General features: G+C 42.3%; 2 protein-coding genes across 2 annotated transcripts in view; both read right to left on the reverse strand.

Moving 5' to 3' along the window:
• The window catches only part of CORIN (corin, serine peptidase), a 160207-nt gene extending 157439 nt beyond the window's left edge, over positions 1–2768 (reverse strand). The window contains exon 1 of the mRNA XM_075499205.1: positions 2694–2768. Within this exon, the coding sequence (XP_075355320.1) occupies positions 2694–2768 (75 nt within the window). The remainder of the gene's footprint in view (positions 1–2693) is intronic.
• A 6128-nt stretch (positions 2769–8896) lies between these two features.
• NFXL1 (nuclear transcription factor, X-box binding like 1) overlaps positions 8897–20501 on the reverse strand; it is a 48392-nt gene continuing 36787 nt past the window's right edge. The window contains exons 19-22 of the mRNA XM_075500027.1: positions 19601–19705; positions 18242–18328; positions 14748–14801; positions 8897–9665 (exon numbers count right to left, since the gene is read on the reverse strand). Of these exons, the coding sequence (XP_075356142.1) occupies positions 9492–9665; positions 14748–14801; positions 18242–18328; positions 19601–19705 (420 nt within the window). The 3' untranslated portion in view covers positions 8897–9491. The remainder of the gene's footprint in view (positions 9666–14747; positions 14802–18241; positions 18329–19600; positions 19706–20501) is intronic.

A 20501-nucleotide genomic window follows, 5' to 3' on the forward strand; every position in this document is an offset into this window, starting at 1 on the left:
ACAGTCCTGGCTTTCATTTGTATCTGCAGACATCATCTAATACATAATTAACAGCTAAACAATAACACAGATATATTAAATTGCCCTGTGTGCATTGCACATTTTATAAAACACCTCCAGTCGTGACACTTTTCAAACCCCCTTATACTTCTGATTCACTGCACACTCAACTTATCTACCACACTTATCTACCACAGGCACAGAGGTGAGTGCTAGCAAAGATTTCTGGAGAGGAAGTGAATGCTTTCTTCACAATTTTATAGTCCCATCTCCAAAAGACTGAGGAAAAACAATGTTTTGTCCTGATGGTCCCATCAAATACTAATGGAGCACGAGCAGATTCCTCTTGTCTGGGCAAGCGAGCTGTGCTGCCTGGCGCACCACCCCGAGAGCCTTCTCCGGGAAATGAGTGCCGGTGGCTTCCTTAAAAATGTGTGCTGGGTGACAATTATATGCAAGGTTGAAGGGCCGGGCTTCCCCACGGGCAGAAAAACCCGGCTGTCGGCGTACCCCATAAATGGCTGGTGGAGGAGGGAAAAAAAGTCAGGAGCATTTCCTTTCTAAAGGAGGTTTGGACATTGTTCGGGATTCCCCTGTCCCCCGGAGGAGCCCCTAGCCTCCTACAGAGCCTTGATGTCAAAGACACTCAAGAGATGTCACCAGCTTTTACAGAGACACATAAGCAAAGTGCTTCTATAATTCCTTGTATTATTCCTCTATATTTGTCTGGATTAGCTCAGTGATACACTAATTCAGCGCTGTCTGTGTCACAGAACCTGAGAAGCTCATAACAGAGATCTCCAACTACGGCATCCATTACAAAAACAAAACTAAAGAATCGCAATTTAGTCCTGCTGACTGGTCCACCTTTTAGGAACACGGGAAGGGTGTAAGTGGCCATATGGAAAAATCCATTCCTGTATTTTTACTGCTGAAAGCTAAACCTTCCCAAGAGACCCCGTGAATGCATTAAAAGCCCTAGATATTTGATTTCACTTAAGAGTTTCACCATCTCAGCCAGACTGCTAATAATTTAAAATAAAGGTCAATTAATTAATCGTCTGCCGTGAAATGCGTCCAAGGATTCTGCATTTTAAATCAAGTGGAGCAACGACACTACTGAAGCGTGCTGCCGTATTTACAGACTTGTGACAGCCGCTGCTGTGCCATTTCGCCGGCGTGCCGATCGGTGTGACAGCGCGGGAAGCTCCGCCGCCCCTCTGCAGGTGCTACAGCATCCAGCGCAGCGCTGCTCCGCGCCACCTCGCCGGCCCTCCCGCCGGCCGGGCGCGGAGAGGAGCCGGCCCTCCCGGCGGGCGCTCCCGCTCGCTCGCCGCGGGGCTCCGCACCGGCCCCGCCACGGGGAGCGCTGCCCCCCGGGCTGCCCCCGGCCCCGCGGTTCACCTGCGGCCCCCGCCGTGCCTCCCCCTCTGGCAGCGCCACCCGCACCGGGGACACCGGCAGACACCTGCTCCCCGGCTAGCGAGGGAAGGGCAGACTCGGGGGCTGACCCCGCAGGTTCGCACTCGGGGGCTGACCCCGCCCCGTAGGAGCCCTCCTCCCGCGCAGCCTCTCCCATAAGGGCAGGCAAAGCATGCCCCTCCGCCCGCGCATCCCTCCTCCCAGGGGGTGTGCTGGGGGACTGGGAACACCCGCGCCATCCCCTTCTGACACTTGCAACCACCCAGGGTATTCTGTTCCTCCCTGCAACGATTAACCGCCCCCCTCTGTGACCCTCCACGGGATGACCACCTCCCGTGCGTGGTGGCGACCAGCGGGACCATCCCGCCGGACAGCCCTGGGAGGAGGGACGAGGGGAGGGGGAAGGAGTCGCTCCACCCGACCCCGGGGTGCATCCGGCGCCAGGGTGAAGCCAGTCCTCGGGGCTGCCGGGAGGCAGCTACCGCGCCGGGGACGAGCTGACGGGGCATCGGGTCCCCGGGAGCCCGGGCGCCGGTGGAGCTGCCACGGCCATCCTGCCGGAGGTCAAGCCCAAACTTTGCTCTTGGAAATCCCGGCCGGACCTGCTGCCGTCGGGCTCGGCGCAACTCCTCCCCGCTCCTTCCAGCGCCAGAGCAATTAACAGCGCACCAGCCCCGTTGATCTTCCCTGCTGACTTTGTGAGAGAGCTGGGGAAGAGGACGCCGCTAAGCTCTTCGTCAAACGCTAATAACGACCGGTTGTTCACTGCGACTCACCGACATCCTGCGCCCCGAACTCGGCTGTCCCCGGCGCTTCCCCCGCGCAAGCGAGACTTCGCCACGGGAGCGCTCTGGGACGGCTCCACCGCGGCAGGTTGGGCCGGGCGGTCACTTGCCCCCGGCCGCCTCCCAGACCGCGCCTCCCGGGGACACGGCACCGTCCCTGCCTGCGAGCCGCGGCAGATCGCGGGGCTCGGAGCCGGGCTCGCCCCTTCTCCGCTTGCCCGAGCAACCCGCCGCTCGGCCCCGCGGAGCAGCGCAGGCTGTACGCGGCGCTCGGGGATTCCCCGCCGGACCGGCGGCCGCGCTCCCTCTCTCCCGTCCGCCACCCCCGGCTCCCGGCGGCGGCCGGGGGTGTCCCCCTGAGCGCGCTGCCCCCGCCCGCACCCCGGGGGTCCCCGAGCGGCGGAGCCAGCCGCCCTCGAAGCCCCCGGCCCCGTGGCCCCCGGGCGGCCCCACGCGCGGCGGGAAGCGCCCTCGGGCTCGCCTTACCCGGTTGGCGGAGAGGACCTGCCGGTAGCGCTCCTCGTCCGCAGGCAGAGCAGCGAACTGTTGCATGGAGAGCATGCTTGGCGGCTGCTGGACCCTCTCCACTTTGGCCGCCCCCCCCTTCTCTGCCTCGCTCTCTGACGAGCCGCGGCCGCCCGCCTCCCGCACATACACACTTGCGGGGCGGGGGGCTCCGCATTTTGTCTGCTCGGCAGACTCCCCCTCCCCCCTCCTCCACCCAATAATAATAAACCTCCGCGAGAAAGCCGCCACATCCCCACCCCTTTTGCACACAAGGCTCTACCCCTTGGGGACAAGCTGAGAGACAGCCCACTTGCTAATTTCGCCCTACAGCCGTCCCCCAGGGAGGGCGGATGAGGTGGGCACAGCCCTGGCGTCCCGGCCCCCCCGATAAAGGACGTCTCGTCACGCCGCGAAGGGCTTCAGGTGGCAAGACAAGTCCGAGCCGGGGACGATGTGCGGGGCAGAAACCCGCGGAGCTCGCCCCTCGCACCCCTTACCTTGGCTCGCTGGGGCCCTGGCTCGCCGGGGCTCTGCCGCGGGGCTGTCCCCGCAGCGCCCTGGGGCTGCCGGCTGCCGGCGGGCCCCGCGCCGCCCGGATGCGCACTTGCGGCTGAGGCTATCCGAAGCCAGCCCGGGGCACGGACCTACCGGCGCTCCCGGCCCGCCCAGTTGGAGCGCGGAGTTCGGAGCGGGGGGTGGCGGGCCCGGGCCGGGCTCCCGGGTCCATCCGTCCGCCGTTACCGGGCGCAGGACTCCTCCGGGCGCCGGAGGACCCGCCTGCCTTCTGGATGCTCTTTATTTTACCTTGCGGTCATGCAAAGGCTTTCGTTTCACCCCAGGGACAGGAAGTTTCGCGCCTACAGGGACTGCAACCCCGTAGCACAGTGCCTTGCCTTTCCCCAACCGATCCTCCCTGTCTCCAAAAAGAGGGTTGAAAGCGGCGCCGGCCGCTGCCGCCGGCACAGCAGAAGCGGAGGGGAAGGGGCTCCGGCGGGAGGAAGCTCTCCCGGAGCCGGCGACGGTCTCTCCAGCTCCTTCCCCGCAGCGAGGCTCCGGTCCCAGCCCCTCCGGGGGCCACGCAAGCCTGTCGTGTCCCGTCCCTCCGTGCGAGGAAGCGCTGCGCGGGAGGGCAGCGGCGGCCGGGGACGCTGCACCTGTCCCCTCGCCGTCCCGGGCGTGACCGACCGCAACGACCTGAGAGCTGGAGGGGTGTGCTGCTTGTTGCAAACCTCTTGAAGCAAAGCTCTCATGCCAAGAGACAAGTGTCGCCTGAAGCTGCGAATGACAGAGCAAATGCCCCACCCCCATGAGACATCGGCTTTTAAGACTTGCATTTTGATGCAGTTGTCCCCTCTGCCCTGTCTCTGCATCCAGAGATGTCGAGTCCAACTGAAGGCCGGCTCTGCGTACATAACGGAGCTCGCAAGCACCATCCGAGAACGATAAAGTCAACAGGACAAAAAGCATGGTTGATGGGCAGAAGCGGGTGCAGAAGCGGCTCCGGACCCTCCCAGGAGCCACAGAGAGCTGTCGCTGGCACCACCACTGGATTCCGAGATGACATTTGTAACACAGAAAGGCTTCCAGTTTGTACTGTGCATGTTTTAGTGCTTCTGAAATGCTATCATTCAAAACGTGAGTTAGAAAACACCCAAAAAATGGGAATAACCACCTCGACATGAACAGGGCTTCTATCCCCAGTAACCACTCTTGGCTATCAGTGAGGATGATACCCCTCAGACATATATAAACAAACTCTATATACAAGACAAATACTTCTTCCTAGCTTTTTTCCAGCTTCTTCTCCAGATATCTTTATTTCCATACCTTCGGATTTAGGCCCTGTCACTTTTTGTTTGTGTGCAAACTTTATGGGGCAGAGAGTGGGCGCTCTGTGCTTCTGGAGTGCCACTGTACATAAATCCTGCTCATGGTAATTCAGTCCTGCTTTTTCTTTCTTTTTTTTTTTTTTTGCAAAGTCCCCTCTGGAGGAAAGCAGTGTTTAAAACAAAATTGCACAAATAATAGGAAAAGCATGGAAAGAGACATGAGCAAGAGCATTTATGCAAGGTCTTCAAATTGCTTAGTGTAACACAAGTATTTCATGCTGTAATGCTGATAAAAAGAGGAATCGAACCATAATTCATTACTTATTACAGTATTTTACAGAGATTACTTAGCCCTATCAAAAATTACAATAAGAACAAATGGAAACTGAAATCTAAGAGGTGCAGTACATGGCTCAGACTGCAAAGCCAGCTTGGCCTTGGATGGAGGATGACTTCTCTTCAGCAGTAGTACTGTGAATTCCAAACCCCAAACCAATCTTGACTCCCAATCTCATACTAAATTTCCTCAAGTAGGGGAGCCATTCAGACTGCAGTTACACAACTACAGGATTCAGCCACAGTGTTCAGCACACAGAGAAAGCCTAAGCCGAGTTCTGTTTTTGTTGGCAATTTTATGGAAATCACTGCATGAGAAACAATTACTTAGATTAAATAATACTTGGTTGAATAAAGCCGCAGTTCTCTCAGAGTACGGCTTATTTCTAGACAGCTGCCATTTAGCCTACCTTATGACTGACTTTAGTATATCACAGAGCTCATATTGATACACTATCCATACCAGAAACTTGTTTTCTGGTAGCATGGCATATAAAAATTTTAATGCAGAGTCCAAATAATTCATTAACATGTAACCATTAGTGGAAAGAAGCAAGCATGTTTCATCTTATAACTAATTTGACTTCACTTGATTTTTCTCTAATTTTTACCTTGCTTTTCCCTTCCTAGTAAATACCGACCACTACACTACCTTCATTTTATAATTCTTTAGAGCGATTGATTGATTTAATTGAATGATAAGGACAGACACAAATACAAATTTACATTCATGAAGCAAGAAAAGGGAGCGACTTAAATGCCCACAGATAACAACTGGTAATGGGATGAAATCAAAGCAGAAGACGGATACCTGAACTAAATGAAACTGAGGACAGGGTTGCCCACAGACTGTCCACACAAGTACACTCCACCCTAAAGCACGCACCAGAGAGCAGCTACCACACACATCAAGCTTCCACTGCCTGGCACAGGAACGTCCTTCAGACCAAGCGTCTCTGTGCTCTAACCCCACAACACACAGGCTCATCAGTCTCAGAAAAGCTGCCATACAGCAGATACGCTTTGGAGCCAGAACTACAGAGATTATAAACTCAGAGTTCAGGGCTTTAAAGCCACATTCAGGCACAGAAGCTTTTAAGAACAAATTTTGGTGCTATCTGCATAGCAACATTTCCTTCTCTAGTAATTAAGGTCAGGACAAATGTCTAATAAATCAGCTATATTTCCCCATATGAGGCCAAAAAACCCACCTACTAAGTCAATTCCCATTTGTTTCATCTTAATCTACTTCCCCAACCCACTCTCACAATTTTGTCAGAGCGGTAACATGAAGGAACGTGATTACGTAGTTCCAGCATTAATCTGTGCAGTAAGAGCTGTCACTGCCAGAGAAGGGAACAAAAAGCATGCCTAAAACTTCCACTGCAGTATGTCACTCGTCATTACCCAGGAGAAGTTTGCTGCTTTACTACACCAGTCCTTGAGAACAAACAATTCTTCAAGTTGTTTTTGATGCGTTTATTGTCTGACTTGGATTTTACATTAAATTAACACACACAATGGCTTTGTTATTGTTACAGGGAACAAACTTGTCCAAGGAATTTCCAATCCAAAATACATTGACAACTTGTAAGCACCTTGGTTCAGCAGAAAGATGAGAGCTCACGAGAATGCATTCAGAATCAGGAAAAGCCCCCCCCTCCCCCCCGCAAGTTTTCTCATTTTACACACAGCTAAATATTCTGCATGTTAAGTATCCTCATCATCAGGCTTCTCGCTCTATAATTTCCCTTCAACAGCAGGTCAGATTTTATAATCTGTTTCAATGTATACTTATCAATATGCATTTTTTGGTAAACTGTTAACATTCAAAATATTTGCTCATTACATTATGTAACAGTACAATATATTTAAATTGCTGAAAAAAACCCTACCTTCAGTTCAATACTCCCTTCCTAGAATTACCATCTTTCATGTATACTGAATAGCAGGTGATTTTATCTGTACCGTTTACTTCAAAGGTTGTCATGCTTGCAACATGCAGCTCCAACCAAAAGAAAAAGGCAAAAAATTAACAGTAAAAGTAATTTTAAAAAACAAACAGAAACCAGTGATTTATTGAACTGCAGATTGCTCGAACCCCCACACTTTTTTATGCCGAGAAACAAATATCTGGTTCAGCAGGCAGACCAACAGAGTGCAAATGACTCAGATGGTTGGATAAGATATACAGAACTATTTTCAATAAAATTTCAAAAATAGGTATGTCTCGCATATGCAAGGTTCAAGAGAGACACAAATCCTTTAAGAAAGGGAATATGCCTACTCATACACACATTTGTATGAATGGAATTAATTTTTAAAGATTGGTGTGCTTTCTTATTATAATAAAGATGATCAATAAGAAGCAAGTCTCTTCCTCACCAATATTTCACACAAATACTGCAAAATATGCAGAAAAGAACACTAGGAACTACATCAAACAGGTAACTCAAATGCAGTTCATTTTTATAGCTCTGGAGAAAGAAATTTCTTCTCTTTGCTGTAGAGGCAAGAAGAAACTTTACATTGTACTTGTTTTAAAGAAAAAGCTAGCAGTAAATAGAAAAATGAGTTATAGTCATGTAAGATAAAAGCTGTTTCCACAATGGTCTCATTCATGTTGATCTGCATATTTCAGCTAGAAAGGTATCTTTTTGTATTTTTGGACAATACATCATGTTTTACTTCAGCTGAACAAAAATCTCTCTTCTTTTTCTCTCAGTGACAGGAAAGTTACTGGCATAAGCAGTCACATAACAACATCACTTCACGGTTAAAGAAACAACGCTTATATATGGAATTATCTTCCAGGCATTAATATTATAGAAAAGAGTTAAAGTAACAATATGGAAAACGGTTTATACTAGATTTAAGAGATGCATATCTTATACGAGAAAATAAGAGAATTCAACACAGATGCAACTATGATTGCCTAGTGTAATTTCAATTAATCTACAACTTTACATACTAATGGCCTCACACATCATGACAGAAGTAGTATTCATTTCTAAAAATCAATTAGAAAAAAACCCCATAAAATACTATCAAATAGCACCAATCCATGCTAAATATTGCCAAGTTTTCCTTACCTCTCTTCTCTTTCACCAAACTTAGGTGAAAAATTGAACAGAAAGTGATTTTCTCCCCATTTTGTCAATCTACGCAATCTAAAAGCTACTGCCTTTTGCAGCTTCTCTATTTTTTTTCTGCTGCTGAACCATAATTACCATTGGGTATCAGCTCAAGTTAATACTGGGTCCCTTTACAAGTGGGCCAAAATCAACCAAAAGAGCTTTCAAATAAACGGCAGTCTTCTCTACTAATTCATACAAATGGTCCCGCTGCTTTTGCAGGATTTGTGAAGAAATTATATGCCTGAATTACAAGGGCAACCTGGTGCTCTTTGGCTTTGTACCTCATCTTCCACAGGATCTTGTGAGCACTTTTCAGTTACCCACAATGCTCCAGTATCAGCATAAAATTTCCAGCACAGGTTTCAAAATTCAGTTTTCTGATTTCCCCCACCCCTGAATTTAACTTGCATTATTAGCTTCTCTAATAATCCTGACGCTGTGTAAACCTTTCAGTTCTACCAACCAACAGTGATATCCCAAAAGCAAGGTATTCTAAACTGTCAGTAAGAAAATATTTAAACATTCAAAAGATTAGCTAGATAGTTTATACATGATTAGCAAGCACCATCCAGATGGCTTCAGAATGACATATAATTGTATTGTTACACTATTCAATTACGTTTTTGCACACCTATGCAAATATTCAGATGTGACGTTTATCTATACAAATAGTCAAGTGATGCTCTAAATTCAATTTCAAATTGCTTTTCTGCTGTTGGCAATGGGGGCGGTGATGAGAACACCTCCCTGAAGCTACTTCACATCCATGTTTAGCGTATGCATCTGCCCACTAAATGAAGTTTTCAATTGGTTTGATTGTGAGGAAACAAGGGGGGGGGGGGGGATGACGGACGACGACAACCAAAAAACAAACCCCACAGTCTGTAAGGGGGCTCATTTTATTGTTTGACAGTTGACTTGAAAGATAGTTCATATTTCCTTTCTCTGAACAAAGTTCTGACATGAGGCCCCAGAATATTCAAGCCTAAGTGGTCTGAAGTTTCCTGTTAGTTGTTATAATTAAAACTGACATGAAACACAGAAATTATTGTGTGATACAACATAAAGACTAGCATAAGAATACTAATCTTTGATAAACCACTAAATTGCTTTTACAGGAAACAAATATTCAAGAAAGCATTTTACACTAAGCTATTTTTAATATTATGAAATGGAGACAAGGAAAAGTAACACAATATATTAATAGAAGAGATGTTAACGGATCTCAGTCAGACGAATTACATCAGCACTTCAGTGTAGACTAAAATCTACTATTATTTTCAGTGTCTGAATTCAGTTTTCTGCTGTGAATGTAATAACACAAAAGATGACATTTCTTCCCTCCTCTGCACTTTTCTTGGCAAACAGTATACATGCATAATCTATGCATATTAAGTTCTGTTACACACAGACTAACATTCTAGGAATAATAGCTACCTAAAGCCTGACTGAGGTATATTAAATATTGAGTTGTTTCAGTCATTGTAGACCATGAGCCATGCAACCATCACAACAGCAACTCCGAACATTGGCAGCATAATGAGGTTCTTGTATTTTTGCCATGATGATTGTTCAACTTCTACTTCATCCTTTCTTCTCTTATTCTTTCTTCGCCCTTTTAATCTATTTTCAAAAGCTTCCAGTTCAGCCTAGATGAAGAAAACCAGAAGTAGTTGACATTTGTGTCAGAATTAAAAACAAGGAAATGGGCAGATTTTAAATAACATTCCCAAAAATAATTTTATAAAAATAACTGGCAGCCAATGGAAGATATACATCTCTTACAGATATGATGGTAGCACTATATCCCATGGTTACGAAGCACTTCACTTCCAAGTATTAAACCATTGTTTAGTTTCCCATAAAAAACACTGCCAAAAATGCAACCAACTGAAGTTTTAAATTAGATTTTTAACTTAGGTTGAATATGTTAAGCCAAAATGAGACTGTTATTTCCATGAAATATGTTAAAAATACATTATTTTTCTTATTAAAGAAAAGCACTCCTAAGTATTTAAGCTATTACAATAACGTATATAAGAGTATAGGCTGAAATCTTCAGAGACCTCCCCCCGGTAATAAGGATGCACCCTCTGCCAAAATTAAATTAATAAAAATATAAATAAAAATCTATCATCTTTCTCCCAATTCTTTATATTTTGCATGCTCAGCTAAATTTTAGATTAATAGCTATAATCTTAGACATGCACAAAAAGATTCCATTTGTTAAGTGTTATAACTTAACATTTAGTCACTCATATATGACTGTAGTAGGTACATAGCATCCTTCAAAAGAAAGCACATGCCCTTAGGCCCAAAAATGAAGCAAAGCAATTGGAAAAAGAAGAATGCCAAGCTTCCACCCAGAACAGCAGTTTCAGGGTGATGTCTGGAATGCACAGTAGGATCCTCTGATCCCTGTTCCTCATCCCCCCTCCACATCCTTTTAAAAGGGTATCAAGAGAATACAGACAAAACTCATTCTAGGGTACAAAGCTGAAATAAAACTGGAATTAGGCAGCCTGGAACAAAGCGTGTAAGACTGGGATGGGACTCCAATGAGGAGCCATCTAATTGCTAGGAAAATCAGAAAAGATGCTCTAAAGGACAGTTGAGACAGACTACAAACAGAAAACGTCCAACGATTATCTGGATTTTGGGGTAGAGTTGTCAGCTACTAGAGAAAGCATGGGACAAGGAGCTAGGGAGCAGAGCGACTAGATGAGCTGAAAGAGAGAAGGGAGATGGGAGCAGCAGAGTGCAGCAAGCCGGGACTGGCTGGGCAAAAGGCGCAAGATTGAGCTGAAGCAGAGGAAACATGGACAGTGAACAGAGACAAAGCCTGGCCATGAGAGGAAATAAATCTACATGACTACTACTGCAGTGCTGCCAGGAAGAGAGGGACTAAGACAATAAGGTAGGTGCATTAAAGAAACAAGAATAAGACCCTTTTGGGAAATGGGCAGAGAAGTAGTCCAGTAAATATAATTTTCCTTTGGAGCTCAAGGTTGCCTGATGTCTGGTCTTCCTCTACTGACAGCAAATATTTGTCAGTTTCACAAAGCAGATCTTACTTCCCTTCTTGTGCCAGATACCACTGTTAGCAGGAGAAAGGGACCCATTTTGATGGCTATTCCTTTGTACCTAATAAAGGCAGAAATTGTTGGCACTTCTCTGATGATACGGGAGAAGAGTTCAGACAAAGTTCCGCAGCCTGCTATTTGAAACAAGATTACTTTCAACTAGCTAATCCTCCTTTAGAAAAGCAAAGTATTTTAATGAAACAGGTTTTCAAAATCCAAAATCTGGAGGCAAGTGCAGAGTTCTTAAGGTTTTATAGATAATATGGCAGTATTTCATTTTACACAGATGCTACATAAAATTTGGGGCTTCTATAGTTATTATATACTTGTGATCTGTAAGTTTTAAAAGCAGAATGCTTCATGAATTGCAGTAATCTGAATTAAAATATAGGGCTCGAACAATTACATAACAGGTACTGAATTGCTTTCCTAGTGATCTTTATAAAAACCCAGCTAAAAATAAATACATTATAAAAACCAAAACACAGAATGAAAAAAGGTTCGTGGGCACAGAATACGAGAAAGAAGCCATCACTATCCTTGAAAAGCTACCTACGGATTTTATATAACTGTTATCGTTCCCGAAGTGTCACCTCAATGATCTCTGAACAATAAAGTAATGGTTGTGCCCAGTCTTCAAACTACCTTAATTTTTCAAGCTAAACAAGCTAAAGCTTTTTATTTAGAGTAAGAACCTATCTTCTTTGTGTATAGACATATTAAAAATAAAATGAAATGCATTTAAACTGTATACTCAAAACAATTTGATGTCAGATAATGTCTAATTTAGTATTGCTCAGGTACTGGATTTTGCTCCTTCATGTGTTATTCTCTATATTCTTCCTGCACTGGAAGGAGTAGCAGCCCCATGGGAAATGTAGCTAAATGAATGCAAATAACAGTGACTATACAGACACAAAGCCTATATCCTGAAATTGCAAGTCTTGTATTTTACAGAGGGGGCTGGCTGCTTGACTTTTGTAACTTCTAAGGAGCTGTTAAAACATTTTTCTTTCTAAGAAAAAAGGAAACAAAATTTTTCATACAACTTATTAAATTAGAATTCAGGTTTGAGACTTTGACTTTCAGTATTGAAACTCTTGACTATTATCAGTTAGCTCAAAAATTTAACCAATTCTTTTACGCTAGAGTGGGACAGGGAGAGAGCTTGGTCTGAATTGTTAAATAATCAAAGCACTGATCTTTTTTCCACCTCTAGCAATTGTGAAAACCCTGGCCTCACACGGTGCCTCTGAATTAGAAGCAGAGGGAAAGTTTGGCTGCTAGGGCCATGACGAGAAATCTAACCAAGCTGTCTCCCTTCCACTAAGAAACAAGTGATTCCATCTGTAAACGGTATTAGCAGAAGCTGCTACCAAATATAGCAAATACCAAAATACAAATGTGCAGACTTACCAGAGCACTAACTAGTTTGTATATAAAGGATTTAATGAAGTATTAATGAAAACAAGTCTCGAGAAGCTGTGACTAACAGATGGACTGTCTATATAAAAATGTGCTAACGAGATCGGGAAAGTGGTACAAGATGCAAACTTTTGTCAGAAGGGAGTATACCCAATAAATATATACTCTTAATGTGACCCAACACCCTACGATAGTCATGTCCTCCAATTTGCATCACCAGATGGCAGATTATGAGATCAAATTGGAAGGGAATCAATATTAGATAAAAGGCTGCAGTAGGCGAGGTTAGTACCTTTGTACAATTCTAGAGCCTATTTATTAGTTATTGTTGTCCTATTTTTTTGTATTGGCTTTGTCCTATTTTTTTTACTGTTGTTGTCCTACAGTTTGCTATTGTGCTATATAACTGGCCACTCTTAATTAACCTTTTAATAGGCTTGATTATGTATAGGTGAAGTCTTCTATCCCTGAAGCTGCATCCATCGCAAAACACGTATGCAGAAGCAGTTGCCATGTATTGCACAAGGGTACTGCTGGACTGTACCTGTGAGACTTCAGTGAATGTACAAGTAGAAAGCAATGGTGGTGTGACTGCAGAGAAACAATCACTGCTGAAGAATCAAGACAAAAATAATGCTGCACGCTATGTTGGTGAAGTGAATCTGCTACAGTTTCAGAGGAGCCTCATTACTGAGACTTTACTAGAGGCCTATAAGTTAAGTGATTTTGAGGCAGAAATCATTAGTAACTGGGATGCCTTCTGGAATGCATGAAAACACAATTGGTGCAATACAAACACCAGCAACTTTGAATTTCTAGCTCTAGAATTGTAAGCATGTTCTTTACATGTGTAAATGTCCATTAGCACACTTCAGTACTTAGCTTGCAGAACCATCAGTTATAGATCACCTCTGCCTAACAAAATGTTTCAGTCATCTGTATGCAAGCCACACTTCCTGACCTATGTCCCAGAACTAACATTCCAAGGTCAACTTAGAGAACAAGAAGAATTAGATGAACTGTCTATGAGTTGTATGAGGGAATATGCGATCAATATTGTAGACAGCTGAGGCATGAATGTAACAATAAACATTACAAGATTATCACAAAACAGTGCCTGGTCCCCTGGACAACAGGTACGTAACTGCATGTTTTTCCCGTACGATGAGTAGACATGCTTCCCTTTGAAAACAAAAGCAGGCCTTGCTAGAGCATTGGCTGGTAGACATAACGCTTTAATAAAGTCTCTAGGCAGTTAATCAAAGTATGCATAAGAGAAGTTGTGACCCACAGAGAAACTGTCTATCCTAATGAGATCAGGGGAATGGTACAAGAGGATCGGGTCTGTGAGTAAGCCTCCCGCGCCCCCTTTCAAGCAGGGAATGAGCCAGTGCGCTGCGATAAAAACGGAGTGTGACATCCAGGTGAAAACACAAGTATAATCTAATACATAACTGTTGCGATACCTGAGCAACAGGAGACTCAGAAAGCACACACTAGACTTAGAGTATGATTTGGTGTCAAATGCTCAGGCACAGGTATACATGCATGAACTGGTTGGAAGGAGTGCAGTAAGGCTGTAGCCTCCAGGTGACAAACCTGACAAACGCCACCAACCAAGCTTGGGGTTATTGCCTAATTGCCTATTGCTATTGCCTATACGATTAGCATTAGTGTCTCCAGGCAGCTGGCACAGAAGCTTCTTGGATTACAATGCCGACAACATATGCTCACCAACAACAGCAATTACAGTCAATACACGTTTTTTCCCCCCCTCAAAGACCTTGAAGGACAAAGACTCGTTTAGGCTTCCTCATTCTTTCATGACAGGAGGGAGGAGGGAAGCTTCACCCAATATTTAAATCTCTATGGAGGGTATTCAGCAATTCTGTGGGGTTTATGCATTATAAAGTGTCCAATTAAAATCAAGAGTACTTCGTACTTTAAAAATAAACTATACTATACACAGTTATAGTAATGCAAGATTAAACTGATTAATTATCATTTTGCATAAAATTATGAAAATTGTTTGGGAAAACATGTGGGCTCTTAACCACTGTAAATCATTCACAGCACACATCTTAGAGTAAGGTAACAGCTGACAGGAATGACTGTGCATATCACATTACAAACTATACATCTTTAGTTGCATGTAAATTAAATTATTTACTAACAAGAACAAGGTTGGGGAGGAAGCGGATGAGGAAGAAGAAAGGTTGATACCTGTTGTCTTCGTTTCTCTTCTTCAATAGCAGCTTTGGCTTCTGCATCTTTTATCTGTCCAGACATACAAAGTGATAAGCAACTGTTGTAAACAGCAGCTAAACCTGTTTTCTTATAGAACCATAGTTACTCCTATAGAATGGTTCTCAGCAAAAGTGCGCAAAACCTCCATCAAGTGAGCTCTTCACTTATTTAGACTACAAAATATTGTCAGAAAAAGCTGCATCTTCTCACATTTGGAAAACATAGAACATATAATGGATGCTACAAGGTTATAAATTGAACTTCTGACTTCAACTCGATAAGCTCAACCGACAAATATAAAACCTAAAAAGAACAGTTTGTTCACTAACAACCAGGAAAATCCCTAAAGACAGTTATTCTAAGTTTTCAGCGACTTTATCCTCAATTCAGTACATTACACATATGGATAATTCCTATATATCTATATAATTTACACACACATATTTCATTCCAAGTACTTTAAATATTCCCCGACTACTAGAGCAAAAGGAAACCTCTATATTTGTACCAAATATGACATATATTGGATAATGCATAACCAAACTGCTTTAAAGATCTTGGTGTAATGCGAACCAAATGTAATTAAAAGTGCTCCACCATCAGAAAGTCATATGAAAAGAAGTCATGGGAGTTACAAATGATAATTCTATAGAAGTGTTTTGTAGTGTTAAAGAAAGCAAATTAAATGCTAGAAATTATTAAGAAAAGAATGGTAGAGAAAAAATGTCAATATGTAAACACATAACGCACTTGAATCTTAGCTCCTGCGTTCAGTTTTGGTCCTGCAATAACAAAAGAATGTACAGCCTGAACATATACAAAAGACAACAGGATGGAGTGGCTTCCATCTAAAAGAGATGCATAACTAGGATTCATCAGGTGACTAACAGGGCACAAAATCCTGAAGAGTGTGAAGATGCCAAATAGGGAGAAAACATCAATAATTATTTTTCATAACACAAAAGCAAAGGCATAAAATGAAATTATCAGGAGGCTGGTTCATAACAGAGGGAAGTATTCTACTCCCACATAGTATTCGGCTAAATCTAGAAATTCAGTGCTACAGGATGTTTATAGATGCCAAAAGTTTATGTTGACTGAAAAACAATTAGGCATGCTAACAGGAGATAAATCCAACAAAGACCATTAAACAGAAAGACACCAGCTCGATCTCTAAAATTCCCATAGTCAGAGATCATTACAGTAATAGTAGTAACAGGAAGAGTATAGTGGGGAAGTATATGTTTCCACCTTCTCGTGTACATTTCTTAGACCTTTAGTATTGCAGCCACTGAATCACTACCTTAGAAAAGTTAGATGTAAAAATCTGATTAATACCTTGAAATGAAAAAGTCTTGATCCTAATAACTGAATGATTTGCATACTAACAGTGACAATAATTTACTAAATATGGTTTGCGCAGGTGGAATTTGTTCCAAACAATTTGCAATTCAAGAGCTCTTGATGACTAAGGAGAAAGCACATCAGCCCATGCTTTAGCACACTGTAGCTCAAGCAGTGTGCGCTGAGGACAGGGTCAATAGAACAATCCTATTTGCAGGTTTTCAGACAATTTTTTAAATTGCTAAACTGTATATCAAATAAAACCATTACTGAGAATTTCATTAATCTAGACACAATGGCAGAGTTTCTCTTTAGAAAAGTGTATAAAAAACCTTGTCAGCCATGCACATCTGAAATCGCAGTCTGGTGTGGAAAAAACTGCACAACTAGCCTCCTGGTGTTTCACTGCCATCTAATGGCAGAACTTCAGCTCCAAAAGAAAAAGGGACCCACAAATGTGGAAAAAAGCCACAAAAGAGCTTCTTTTTACTCTGGTGGGGTCATATTTGTAGAAGATACATACGTATAATACACATAGGTAGAGGGAAGCTTAACCATTATAATCACAGTATGGAAAAACATTTCTAGAACTTTTTCTTTAATAAAATGTACAGTAAAAGACACATTCAGTTCCTCAGAAGTGCATACTCACTAGGTGCTACACATGAGGGGTTTTATTAAGACTTAACACACTTTGGTTTTGGAAATTGATGGTTGTTTTGCAACTGTGCAAACTAAGTTATCTTTGTAAATGTCTGCAGTTTTTAGCAGACTTTTTCCAGTCTTGACACATTGAACGGTAATTGACATAATAAACTACTTTTGTCAGGTGCATATAATAGATCGTTCTAGCATGTCATTTACAAGTCAACACAGGCTACAAAAAGGCACCTAGTAAGAATTTAAATAGAACTTCATATAAAAAACCCCAAACAAATAAATCTATGTTCTTCTGTGGGGAAGGTACACATAGCTAGGTTATCCCACATGGTATGTCCGTGGCATTGTTTATAGTGGAAAATTGTAGTCATCTGCTCATTGCATTAGACCATTCCTCCCCGTGGATTACAATGTCAGGGGCAAGAAATAGGAACTAGTATCTGCTGAAGTAAAACAGCAGCTGATGCTGCACTGTACCACACCGAGACACGCTGCTGTGTCCCAGCTCACGCAGGCTCTCGTGAATTCACCTTACTTTAGTGCACTCCATGTCCTATGAACTTATCTTCACACTCTTACTGGAACTGTTTGTTATGGTTGGGATTTTCTAAAGGCATATGCCAAGAGTCTTAGCATTTGATCTGCTTGCAAACTTGCAGGATTTGGTCTATGTGGTACTTGTTAGAACTTGCCAATCAATCCTGAAAGTCTGAGCAGAACCTGACAAAAGTCAGCTTTACCCATTGAGTTTTTGGGTTGTACATTTATTACATCTAACACCTGATAAAAACCAAGCAAGTTATGCAGTAGTTCTTTTTGTTTACGTTTTTATAAAAGGCTTATATCAGCAAGATTTATATTCTGTCTCTCTGGGTGACAGCATGCAGCAATTTCTTCATAAAACAGCAGAATGAGGGAGAAGTCACATTTACAGCAGGCTAAAAAGTATACTGCAATTGCGGAAAACTCTCCATTCTTTTGGTACAGCGTAACTAATACAGTGTGACAGGATTACACTCTTCATGCTGGACAAGTTGAGCATTCAATGGCTGCAAAACTTTCACAGGAAAGAGCAGATCTAACAATGTCCTGTAAAGTGGCCTGGCCCTAACCCTACAGCCCTAATCATCAGCAATGATGATTTCATCATCACTGATCATCACTTGTTCTCAGTGGAAGAGGAAAGAACCAGTTCTAAGAAATTTAAAAAAAAAAAAAAAAAAAAAGGAAGAAAATAACAATGTTGTTTTAACACAGTATTTCACTGAGTCCATTAACACTGTCTACAAACACTGTAATTTTCCCCGCTAAGCCAAATTCAAGTCTGAAAAAGTAGCTGCTATTAAACAGCATATCTACGTATGTTGTATTTTTTGCTGATATTGCCTTGAAAAATAATTCTCCGTACATTTTTTCCTACTTTTCTTGAAGCACTGAGGAAATTATAGCTACAACAGATACATTACCTCAGCTGCTTTCCGTTTCATTTCCTTGCATAATGCATCGCATTCCAGTGAAACTTGGCCTTCTTGTATCTTGCTGCACTGTATTTCCTGTTAAATATAATTTGAGTCTTTTATAATCATTTCCCTATATAAAATTTTAGTTATAATGTCCATTTCTTTATGAAAATAATTATAAACCAATCTTATTTAGTAAAGCATTGGTTACACAGAAAATAAAGCTAATGATCAAATGTTATTTGAACCTGTAATTCTGTATTAAATTGTCCTTTTGTCTTTTCCTTCTTTCTGATGAACTAAGCTGAAAGCAAGAATAAATCAAATAGTCCAGTTTAATTTCTCATCTCTTCTCTTTTCTTACTTGTTTGCCTAAGACAAAGTAAGATAACCTTCTGAACCCTGGCAGAAAGAGCTAGCATTCAGAGTCTCAGTAATTTCATATACATTCTGTTAACTGGCTGAGATTACAGGGCAAGACCTGGTCATGAGGAAAAAAAAAAAAAAAAAAAATTATCACTCACATTTCCTCCCCTCCTCCTAATATTGAAGGGAAAAAAAAAAAAAAAAAAAAGAGGTGGTTATCCGTAAGCAGAGACTGTTCAATTTGAAGCACTTGCTCTGTACGTGTCATCCTTTCTCCTGCTCAACAACCCACCCACAAGACTTTTGGTTGCACAAGACATTTCTTGGAGAAGCTGAGAACTCTGGGGAACTGCAGCCTGTTTGGAAGGCTCAGAAGTTAAATGGGTCTAGAAAAATAATTTAAGCACCTTTTAATTAAGCCAGGTAATGATTTTTTTTAGCAAGTCATTATTATTTGCCGAGACTTCACATCAATTTCTATTCTTCCTCTCATAATACTATATAGCTATAATAAACTTGTTACATTACGTTGTCCCTTATCTTTGGTAGAACCTAAGGATGCTGATGCCTGTACTTGCTTTTAGGTTTGTAGAGAACTGTAACTGATTACATTAGTTAGGGATTCACAACATCTGTGCTTGATCCAACTTATGTAATTATAAACTTTCCCAATATCATCAGAAAAATGTATTTTTTTCTTCTCAAATCACTCCAGGTCATCTGACTATTCTCCCAATGGAGCTACAAAAATTAAAGTGTGCTTGAAGATAAAGCTATTGTAAGTCAGGCAGCTAACATATTTTAGAACTAACAGGATTTTATATTCTCCAGTGAATCTTTTGATGCTGCAGCCCAGATCTTCAGCTGATGCGAACTGTTATATCTCTAGTAGAGTTAACTGGACCTATTCTAATCTGCACTAGAGACAATCCATCCATACAAGCCTAGGAACATACAAAGATAATACATCATTCTCAAAATTGTAACTTAGGAATTTACCTTTTTCAGTCTCTTACAGAGACATCGGAGTTTAACCTTCTGGCTACAGTTCAGAGGACAGCTACCTGAATGGCAAATCTCTTTACACCGGTGACCACAGGGCAACTATAAAGAACAAAACACACAAAAACCCCCACACCAATAAATGACTGTAAAATTACAAAGAATCTATGAACTGGTTTTATTTCAGACATAGCAGCTTAAGAGATAAACCCATTCGGCTTATCAGTTTTTCCACTTGTGAAATAGTTGGTTTTTATTTTTTTTTTTTTTTGGCAAATGTTGGCTTGTTATTTACCATATTTCAGTTCCAGTAGAGTGATTTATCTTTTATTCGTACAGCTTGATTAAAAACCAATTTCTCCTTTCAAATGTTTCAAGAATAATCATCTCCACAGGAATTTATACAATGATTACCGTAGCTATCTGTATTTTGGGGGAATACGATTAGATAAGGTAAAAAGAAACTGGACACTGAAATTAAGTGATCTACAAGCTGCTACAGTACAGAGTCAACAAAAGAAAGAGGGGAGAATCAGAAGCAAAAATACCACAAAAGAAAATTTTGCATGCAAGAATCTTCTGAACTATGCAAAAGTCAAATACAGGTCACCAATATTCTTATCATGTAAGAAATAATTTCACAAAATCTTAATTTCTGCATTTGGCAGATTATCCCATTTCTGACATCTGTGAGATAGAGAGTTTTTTTACTGCCGGTGCAATTTTTAACATTTATAATGAAAATATTGTAATTCAATTACTGTGTTAAGAACTGAGATAGTAATTTAAATATGCTGACTGTTAGGAATGTAGCAGTGGTCCCAGCATTATATTAGATAAAACCAACAAGAAAGCAAACAAATTTTTTCACTTTCTATTAAGAACTTGACTGAAAATA

This window comes from Mycteria americana, chromosome 4, assembly GCF_035582795.1.
Source record: "Mycteria americana isolate JAX WOST 10 ecotype Jacksonville Zoo and Gardens chromosome 4, USCA_MyAme_1.0, whole genome shotgun sequence".
NCBI classification, from domain to species: domain Eukaryota; kingdom Metazoa; phylum Chordata; class Aves; order Ciconiiformes; family Ciconiidae; genus Mycteria; species Mycteria americana.